Raw genomic sequence first — 10,942 nt, 5'->3', positions numbered from 1 at the left:
ACAGACACACGCTCGCACAAACACACACAAACTCACCCGTACACATACATACAAGGACAGCTGAAACCTAGCACCTTAAACACAGTGTCTCAACCCGGGGTTGCTCTCTTCCACTCACACACACACACACACACGCACGCGCGCACACACACGCACAGAGAACTCCCACCTGCACTCACGAGCCAGTATGATGAGCATGCGCACACACACACACACACACAGCCTACTCACACTCATAGACCAGTATGATGGGTACGCGTGCACGCACACGCGCACGCACACATACACACACAAACACACACACACACACACACACACACACACACACACACACACACACACACACACAGGACGCCCACTTGCACTCATAGGCCAGTATGATGCATGTAAACACACACACACACACACACACACACACACACACACACACACACACACACACACACACAGGATGCCCACTTGCACTCATAGGCCAGTATGATGCATGTAAACACACACACACACACACACACACACACCCCCACCCGTACGGCTGAGCGATGAGGAAGGTGATGTATAGTAAAGCCCGGCCATTAGCGGGAGATCCTGCGGGTTCATTTGATTTGTCTCCGTGTTGGAGACGCCACGCCGGCTCATCAGTCACCCTGCTCCTCTCTCATGTTGACTTTCCCTTAATAACTTCTGCTCCCCCCCCCCCCCCACAGCCCCCCGCAGCGCTTAAACAACCCCCTCCACACTGCACCCGCTAAAGCAGCCTGCCCCTGCCCCTTGGCTCTGTGACCGCAGCTACAGCCGCGGACATTTACATTACATTACACTATTGTCATTTATCAGACGCTCTTATCCAGAGCGACTTACATACAGCAGGTTACAATTTCTTATTTTTATACAGCTGGATATTAACTGAGGCAACTGTGGGTTGTACCTAGCCCAGGGGTAAAACAGCAGCACCCTAGCAGGGAATCGAAGAAGCAACCTTTTGGTTACAAGCCCTGCTCCTTGCTGCTACGCCACACTGGTGTCCCTGTGGAGCACACACGCAAACACTCTGAAGGTAAAATCCGCATGGTACGCTTTACACCTTACCCACCTGCCACAGGTCTGTGGCTGCAGGCTGAGCAAACCCCATGTTTTATTCAAACTGATATTGCTACACGGCTCCACTTCTGCAGCGTGACTTACACTCTGCACACAGAAGCACTGGGATCCCTGGGTTCTGAACGCAGAGCTCCACCCGTACATACGCACCTGCATCGGAGACCAACACGGAAGCGTGCTCACAAGGTGTACAACTCACAGTGCAAGTGCACTGCATTCTCACATACACTGCCTTTCACATAAAACGCCACGATGAAAAAACATCAAGTCCCCTAGCTGCAGTAGGTGCCTCTTTACATTACATTATTGTCATTTAGCAGATGCTCTTATCCAAAGTGACTTACATTGGTTACAATTTTTACATGTTATCCACTTATGCAGCTGGATATTACCTGAGGCAATTGTGGGTTAAGTACCTTGCCCCAGGGTATAGTAGCAGTGCCCCGGCAGAGAATCGAACCGGCAACCTTTCAGTTACAAGCCCTGCACCTTACCGCTATGCTACACTGCCGATGTATGGGATGGGTTCGGTTTTGGTGCAGTCCACTGGGGCACTTTAATGAAACGCTGTGTGGAAGCTCAGCTGGGAAATAAAAGGAAATTGTGAGAAGGGGGTTCAGAGAGGTAACATATATCCTCGCTTTCTCTGATAGTGAGGAGACGGAACAAAGCAGTTTTACAGCGCGAGAACACGATAAATACAGATTACTGACCGTTCTCACCTCTAAAGCCAAACGGCACTGCCGAGAGCTCAAAGACACCACGTCAACTGAAGGAGGCAGAAGCTGTAGGAATTCTGGGTAACATAGGCTTTCTTCACCCGGGCCGGCTGGAAGTGGTGAGCCGCCCTCGATTCAGACAAAAGTCGCAACCTAAACGGATCACTTTATTTTCTTTCCTTAACACTATTACCGGATGATGTGGCATTGGGGGGGGGTTTAAAAATGACTTCAATGCATCTTCGAGAGCTGCCCTGAAATAGAATGTCAGGCACAAGTGGGAAGCAATCCAGATTATTGTTATAACGCACAATCCATCAGCGCATGCGGGGAGAAACACAGCCATCCTTCTGGCAGCGCGTGTTAGCCTGTCAGGGCTGGATGTAATGGGCGACAGGCCTCTGACCCTTGCTCTGTGTGTTCCCCCGCCGGGAGGATGGATGTCAGGTTAGGGGAGCGACCCCTGCATCTGGCGGATCAGGCCGGAGGCACCGGCACGGTCCCCCTGGTGTCAGAGCAGAGGCACAGCTTCCAAAAGTGAGCTGGGAGGTGCAGAACTCCCCTCTCGAAGGTTGGAAGCTATTATTACGGGGGAGTTTTCTTTTTCTTTTTTTTAAAAAGACCGATTCTGTAATCCCGTCCACCCCTCCCCCGCCGTCCTGGCCCGCCCTCACCTCGCCGTTTTAAATGGTGCGTTTAATCAGCACGCGCTATCCCAAACGTTTGCTCTGGCCTGGCAGCCCCGAACAATTCACTGCCGCACGCCGTCTCTGGGCCGGGACATAAATAGCTGCTATCAAGGACAACGGGCCCGTCAGACTGCACCGGCCGACTCCGGGTGTGTATGAGCGTGTGTGTGTGTGAGTGTGTGAGTGTGATAACTAATTGTGAAAGCCTGCGCAGCGACAGGAACACGGCGGACCCTGGCGACCGCTGTGAGAAATTGGATCACCTGTGGAGTTAATTGGGGAACCGATGCCGTCCCGGGCCCCGGGTGGAAATAATCACTGCTTGCGTAAGCTCTCCTATCGGCTTTTTCGGATCTCCTCTCCGAGAGGCGTCCTTAAAAAGCATCCGGCCGAAGGAATAATGACCACTGAGAACCATAATAAGGTGGAGGGCCCCGTCCCGTGTTGTGGGGGGGGATTGGCCCCTCAAGGTGGCGGGCGAATTAGCCTTTGGGCGGGTTAAAACGCCTACAGGGTTGGCTCAATGCCCCGAGTCCACTCCATCGACTCCGATCCACCCCAGCGCCACCTGGTCAATTCTTACTCACGTCCAGGGCATTCATATCCCGCTGCAGTGATCAATGCAGAGTCAATTACACATTGACACCGAGTCGGGGAGGACTTGCATGTACACGCGAACGCACGCACCGGTATTACTGTAGAAACTGAAATGCAATCTCCGGCGTGCTTAGCGGCTTATTTACAGAAAATAACATGTTAAAGGCAAGACGAGGCCCCTGTAAACCTCATTTTGGTTTGAAATACGTTTACAAGCAGATTGTTTTTTTTGCAGTTTGCTTCTCCTGGCGTCCACTGATAGAGCACTTGATTTGAGAACCCAGATTAAGTCCCAGAGAATAGACCCGAGGCAGCTGCGTCTTAGAAATTTTTCCATCATAATCGTTTATTTGCTTTGTGGATGCTTTTCGCCCAGGGAGACGTAGCCGCGATGCATAAACCTGCACATCTTTCACATCCTCCGGCCCCATTTGTAGAGCTTGATGTGTACTGGAGTAATAAAGATAAAACACCTTGCGCTGGGGCACACCGGCTCCACCTGAGATACAAACCCGGGAGAACCACAGCAGTGCCCAGGAGCCAAATAAAGCGCAGGCCACTAGAAGGAGACGAACCTTCAAGGCCTCCCTACGACAGACACATTAATGTCTTCACCGGGACACGCCTGACAAGCCATTCTTCCCCAGCTCATAACTAAGGCTGCACCAGTGCAGCGTCATGGCACCCGCCCAATAAACAGAATCTTATACTCCCTGTGTTACAGGCCGATGGGAAGTCGTACACCGTCAATGACACTCAAACGCAGCTTCGACATAATTAAACAAACACAGGACACGCCAAAGCCGTGACGCAATCTTATCTGCTACGCAAATTTAGACTCGGCTAGCTAGTGGCAGCAGTGTGGATTTTTTTTTTTTTCCTCTCAAAAAGAAACTAACCACTCTTCAAAGACTCGTGTGGAGGAGAGAGCTTGGGGAAATTTAACCCAGCAAATCTGGTTAACCATCTGAAAGTAACCAACTCCTCTGGGCATTTTGCATTCTTAAAAAAAAAAAAAGGGAGCAAAATAAAAAGCTGTTACCTGCAGACAGAGAAAGCAAACTGCAACACAGCTGTTTCTGCAGTGATGATTGCAGCATTCTCAGAAATTAGACTGCGACAATCCAAGGGCACAACGGCTCCAGAAATAGTGGAATTTACTGCAGTGGATGATCGGCCATTTCATCATTGAGATTTCCTCCTCCTGTCTTATACATAACGCTTCCTGAACTGTACAATGCTGTCCCCACACACATCCTTTAACACACACTTAGAATGCTGTCCCCACACACATCCTTTAACACACACTTAGAATGCTGTCCCCACACACATCCTTTAACACACACTTACAATGCTGTCCCCACACACATCCTTTAACACACACTTACAATGCTGTCCCCACACACATCCTTTAACACACACTTAGAATTCTGTCCCCACTCACATCCTTTAACTCACACTCACACACATATCCTTTCAGACTAGTTTATAATGCTCTCTCCATTCACGTCATTTAACGCATTAATAATAATAATAATACTAACCCCATTCATATCCTTTCACGTTCTTTAACACAATGTTAGATATCTATTGCCATTCACATTTTTTCATGCTCTTTAACACAATATGACAATACTATCCTCATTTACATCCTTTCACCCAGGTTTCCAGCAGTGACCTTCAAGAAAGACACAAGCAACTTTCAACACGGATTACAAATTGAAAAAGTCTAACTCGGCTCTCATGCAAAGCCAAGAACATCAGCTGTCATCAGGAGTAATCCTATCATGTTTTCTTGTTTACTGATAAACGCATTCAAACTTTAAACAGAACAAATAAGCAAAATGAATAAATGCAAGCCTACAATATGGGCCCTTCATGTACAATGCTTTCCTTGGGTCAACACTCTTATGTTGTATTACTTTATGGTGAGTATAATTTTACTCATGTTTGATATCTGCTTGCTTTCACTGAGCCAGTGGATCCACTTTAATGAACTGGCTACGAAACGGCTAGGGAGCTGGGAGTACAGATTATAAAAATGTTTTGGTCTGAAGCATAATTAAAGATTTTGTACTCCGTAATATTGTTCCTGAATTAATTTTGTTTACTTCCCCTCACTCTGATGACTCTGTTGCTCGGAAGGCGCGGCGATGATGGAAAGCACACAGTATTCGCAGAGAAACAGACTTCCTGAAACGCTAGCATCGGGATCAGCGCACAGGACTGAAACGGATACGGTCAGGGGGAAAGAATCGGTAATCCGATGCAGCGCCACACCTGAGCTCTGTCTGTTCCTCCTAATACTCAGATTCCGTCAAATTACAAACAGTCTTCCCAGCTCATTATCCATGCTAAACCCGCTATTCAAAATCCTCCATTTGCCTTACAAATGACTGCTGTATATCATCTGGTTTGTGGTACACTGCGTAGAGGGACTTAAGCGTTTTGTCATCCTCTTATGAGAGCAGCCATATATAAGCAAATCGTTATCTTTTCCATTACACCCTGGTCTTCACAAACCTCACACACACCCATCACGCTCGCAAACGTTTAGCCATTTCATTAATTAAGCTCTTGCATTTCCAAACGGCATGAAACGAGAATAGCAAACATAAATATAAAAAGTGCACATTTAAAAACGCGAACTCCAACATTGGCCTGCTGCTGCTACGGCCTCTGGTGGTAGAAGGCTGTTACTGCAGGAGCCGATTAGCCAGTCAGTCAGTTTGGTAGAGTCACCGACTGAAGGATACCACCATATCTATAGTTGGTTCCTCCCGTTACAACCAAAAATTCGGACAAAATTCCGAGCCACCCAGACTCAGGAGCAGGCCTTGACCTTCCTTTGTGGGCATACAATGTGAGATTAAGGGAAAAACCTGTCATTTTGTGCCTGGGGTTTGTAACTGGATGAGGAGCCTAAGGGCATATATCTGGGGTTTGTGATTGGTGGAAGAAAGGAAGGCCACATACCTTGGGTTCCCTCGCAGGGCTGCGTGGTGCAGGGCATTGAAGCCGTTGTTATTCGTGATGGTGACATCAGCACCTGCCTCCAGCAACACTGACAGCATGTCATCCCGCTTCTTACTGATGGCATCATGGAGGGGGGTGTCTCCCTCTGAGTCCTGTAGGGGGCAGCGCAGAGTTCAACCACTGCCTGCACTCAAGATCGCTTTCATCCACTGCCTTCCCCCTTGCCCTTCCTCACTGTAGCTCAAAATGAATTACAGAACAGCATGGATTACACCAATGAATGCACTGCTATGCGAATAATACCATCTTTTGAATTATTTTAAAGAAAAAACACCTGCGTTTATGAATGTTTATGGAGCTGGTTCTGGACTCAAGTTTCTTCAGAGCGTTCCCACCAACACTCCACAAGGCTGCCCACCTCACTTAGTCATTTTTACCTCTCCCACACACTTGCGTCTGCCAAACACTTCCTACCGCTACTAACAGCGGCCTCAGACTCCAGACACCTGTGTGAAGGTGACTGGCAGCTGCAGCAGGCCGGAGGCCCCCCTCACGAAGCCGCACTGTGGAGAGCACAGCTCCCCGCTGTAACACAGCGGCAGCAGAGAGCAGAGCGCGAGAAAAAGCAGGCCGGTCTGATCTGGAGGACTCCGGGGCTGAAGGAGCTAATGTGCGTCTGGGCAGCGGCCCAGACAGACACGGCTGTGTGAGGGAGCGCATTATGATGGAGAGGAAGGTTGGGGGAGGGCTTGCTTCTGCAGCTAGAGCGGCTGACGTAAGCCTGGTACAAATGCTCCGGTCCATTTTTTTTTTTTTTTTATGGGTGGTCTCATCTCACTGGAACAAAGTATTCCCACCTCAGCGGAGACGCAGAAAGCGTGGACTCTCTCACGCTAATCACGAACTGTCCGTACGGCGCACCGGGCTGGGGAGGGGGAGGGGACAAAGGGCAGCACGGTGAATCCGAACAACCCCAACAGACAGGGTGCACACGTTAGCTGCTCACAGACACAGAGGGGATAGTCTTGGATACACAGGAGCGCCGGCAAATAGAGATGGGATGAGGTGGGTTGCCTCTGCAATACTGCACCGGCCCTCCCTCCTTCACCAAAGGGTGAACCTTGAAACTCACAGTTAGCCAGCACTGACTCACGCAGTTAAAGAGGCGAAGATGTAGCGTGGTAAAACAAATTAGTAAAGGTGTTAAGATGCAAATATTCCCTGCAATTATATTACGGGTAACTACCGACAGGCAGGCTTAATAGACCGCGAAGTTGTTCAGCGCTGGGATGGTTGCCCTGTTTGCAGATTGCTAGTTGTATGAGAAACGCTGTTTTCCTAAACTGAATCTGGTGGAACACCGTCAGTACATGGCCAGCCATTCCTTATCTGGCTAAATACTCAGTGAGACAGTACGCAGTATAGCTACCAGTTAGACAGTGCAGTATATCGGTCAGTGAGACAGTACGCTGTACACTGGTCAGTGAGACAGTGCGCAGTAGAGTGGTCAGTGAGATAGTGTGCAGTAGAGTGGTCAGTGAGACAGTAGGCAGTACACTGGTCAGTGAGACTGTGTAGAATGCAGTACACTGGTCAGTGAGACAGTACGCAGTACACTGGTCAGTGAGACTGTGTAGAATGCAGTACACTGGTCAGTGAGACAGTACGCAGTACACTGGTCAGTGAGACTGTGTAGAATGCAGTAGAGTGGTCAGTGAGACAGTACGCAGTAGAGTGGTCAGTGAGACTGTGTAGAATGCAGTAGAGTGGTCAGTGAGACAGTACGCAGTAGAGTGGTCAGTGAGACAGTACGCGGTAGTACAGCACACACACCTGAAGGCTGGGGTGGCAGCCGAAGTCCAGCAGCGTCTTCACCACCTGCAGGTGGCCCTTGTTGACAGCGATGTGCAGGGGGGTCTGCCGGCGCTTGTTTCGGGCGTTCAGGTCGGCGCCTCCCCGCTGCAGCACCTCGATGACGGAGCCCTCGTCCCCGAACGCGGCGTGGTGCACCGCCCGGTCCCCGTCCTTGTCCTGAGCAGGGTCACAGGACAGACCGTTACCTTCCAGCCACCAGCTTATCCGACACACCTCACCGCTCCACCCTCCTAAAGACCCTATCAGGTGATGACGCCATGTGTTTCCCGGCCAGAAACGGTCCCTTAGGTTACATGGAGCCGCTCATAATAGGTGATGATAATTACGCTGGCAGGAAGCTGAGACACTCCTGCCACACATTAGCCCCATCTCCCAAATTGTCAGTCGATGTGCTTCTGAAGCTATGCCAGCGCTGGAGATTTCAAGGGGCTCTGAACGAGACGTTAATGAACTGGACTTGGGACCAAATGGCTGCGGGTTTGATTCCCTGGTGGGACACTTCCTTTGTACCCTTGAGCGATGTTTTTCACCTTACTTGACTCAGTGCCATGTATGACAAGCCAATATTCAAAAAAGCAAAGTACACAGGTCACTTTGGGTAAGGGCATCATCCAAGCAAATAAAAAAGAAATACATAACAGAATAAAAAAACAACACCAGCAAAAACAAGGCAGCACCAAGGGACTGCAGTGTCCTTTGTGTGTCTTTTTGCCTTTCCACCATCTAGTGGTCAGATGAAGGTACTGCAATTGCTCTGGGGGGAGCAGCTCAATGGGCGCAAGACTGTATGGTTCGACCAGCTCCACAGCCACTCGGAAAACCCAAACAAACAGTACAGTATCCCTTACTAATGCTGATCCCTTGTAGGATTCCTACCAATACTGAACAAGGAGTTCTGAAAAAACAAGCGTTTCAACTGGCAGTGATTTTTAGGGGCTTGGCATAGCAGCACCATCAAAACTGACCAATTATGATTACATGGACAATAAAGCGGGGACTTCGGAACAAATATTGGCAGTTAAAAAGGAGACAACAGGCAGTTCCTTTAATTGGTAGCGTAGCCTAATTTCATGTCTGACATTAACAGGATGTTAACAGCCCTTTCTACCTCACAGACAACAGTTGTGTGCACCGGAACCAGCGAATGGATATTCCAAACTATCTGTACTGGCCTTGAAAAACCACCTTTAAATCCCTTAAAAATATAAATATATACAAATATACAACAGGCTTGTGTGATTTTGGCTTATGGCTCGAAGAACTATGACACTACATAACACACGCTCAATTCAGGTGTGTCACACGAAACGATTTAGCTTAACGAATGTTCCAGAAATCGAAGGGCTCGTCTTGTCCTCTGACTGAGGCATCTCCACTTGTCTCAGGGACAGCATTGCGACGCAGAGGGGCGACACTCAAACTTTACTCCCGTTCGGGAAGGCCGCTGGGCTGGTTGTAAATTCCACTCGTGATAGGCGACACGGTGCCAGCACCTGGACACCCGTGAAATAACAAGCCGTATGAAACCATGAATAATGGGCTGTGATTATGAGCAGATGAATCTTCTCCACGTTAGCGTGTCGGTGAATAACGATGCGTGCCCCCACCCCCACCACCACCACACACACGCACGCACCCACCCAGCCCCTGCAGTTTTTAAAGGTGAACATAAGGAGCATCGGGAGCGTGGGACGGCCTGCATATTAAGACCCTGCTCGTTTTTACGATGTTTTCCGCTCACTTTGTGGCCTTCATAAAACTTCAGCCTCAATATTACGGCTAAGGTGACGCGGTTTCCTCTGTCCCACCTCTTTTATGCTCCGCAGCTCCCAAAAAAAAGCCCGTTCGGATGGAATCAATATCCAACAGCACAGACTCTTTCCATCAGATAACACATGACAGGAAGACACAGTGCATTAGCACGGCTCTTTGGTAAGGTAATTTGATGCGCTCCGTCAACTCGTATTTTACGAAATGAAAGATTTTCGTAAGTATGAATATTCACATTTTTTTGGAAAAAATATACAGAAATGTTCAACGATCCTCTGAGCCCAATTACCAACTGCTGTCAGTACAGGGCTTTAACATTACACAGAGAATGCGTATCTATCAAAAGGATAAAAGGAAAGCTTTCATTCAAGCCTGAGTAGGCAAAAGAATGGAAAAAGCAGAGGTTCGATTAATCTCATCTCAAAAAGGAAGCTATGCACATCGCCTCAGTAGCTGCAAGTCGTAAAAACATCTGACAGCCTCCAAGAAAATTCTGAGAAGGTAATGATAATATAGGAGTGAACTGGCCAGGGAAGACCCTAGGGGCCATGGGGGCGATGGAGAAGGGGGGTAGTAACAGGGGACAGAACTGGGGGGAGGGGTGGAGTGGTTCTCCACCCCTGTGGTGGCAGTGTAACATCCTGGTAAGGAGCAGAGCTTGTAACTGAAAGGTAGCCAGTTTGATTCCCCACTGGGGCACTGCCGCTGTACCATTGGGTAAGGTACTTACCCCACAGCTGCCTCAGTAAATATCCAGCTGTATAAATGGATAGCGTAAAAAACTGAAATCGATATAAGTCGCTCTGTCTGCTAAATGCCAATAATGTAATGCAATGTAATGCAGCGTTCTCAGACGTTTCGGGCGGGGCGCTTACCTCGGCCTCCAGGTCCACGTTGTACTTGAGCAGCAGCTTGAGGACGTCCACGTGGCCGTTCTGACTGGCGGCCTGCATGGCGGTGTGTCCGGCGCACTGCCCGTTCACCTGTGAGAGACAGGCGCACGTGAGCCGCGGCGCAGCGGGAAGCGGGCGGCACGCGAGCGCATGGATACTGACGCGGGCTCTCCTGCGGGATTAACGGCCGTTCCCCTCCCCCTCCTTCCCCCCCCTCCCTCCCCCTCCGCCCGCTTCCCGCAATTATTCTTGTGAGAAGCAGCGGGGCGGCGTGCCAGGGCTCAGTGCGCTGGCACACGCAGCCCCGTCGCTCGCTCGGCCCCAC

At 49.6% G+C, this 10,942-nt stretch overlaps 1 protein-coding gene across 6 annotated transcripts in view; it reads right to left on the bottom strand.

Moving 5' to 3' along the window:
• Nucleotides 1-10,942, bottom strand: part of mib1 (mindbomb E3 ubiquitin protein ligase 1) — a 101,857-nt gene that overhangs the window by 59,904 nt on the left and 31,011 nt on the right. For all 6 annotated transcript variants that reach the window (XM_036519597.1, XM_036519598.1, XM_036519602.1 and 3 more), the window contains exons 10-12: nt 10,600-10,707; nt 7,913-8,110; nt 6,080-6,231 (exon numbers count right to left, since the gene is read on the bottom strand). In XM_036519597.1, coding sequence (XP_036375490.1) covers nt 6,080-6,231; nt 7,913-8,110; nt 10,600-10,707 — 458 coding nt within the window. The remainder of the gene's footprint in view (nt 1-6,079; nt 6,232-7,912; nt 8,111-10,599; nt 10,708-10,942) is intronic.

This window comes from Megalops cyprinoides, chromosome 24 (assembly GCF_013368585.1).
Source record: "Megalops cyprinoides isolate fMegCyp1 chromosome 24, fMegCyp1.pri, whole genome shotgun sequence".
Lineage (NCBI taxonomy): Eukaryota > Metazoa > Chordata > Actinopteri > Elopiformes > Megalopidae > Megalops > Megalops cyprinoides.
This window is presented reverse-complemented; position numbering and strand designations above follow the sequence as displayed.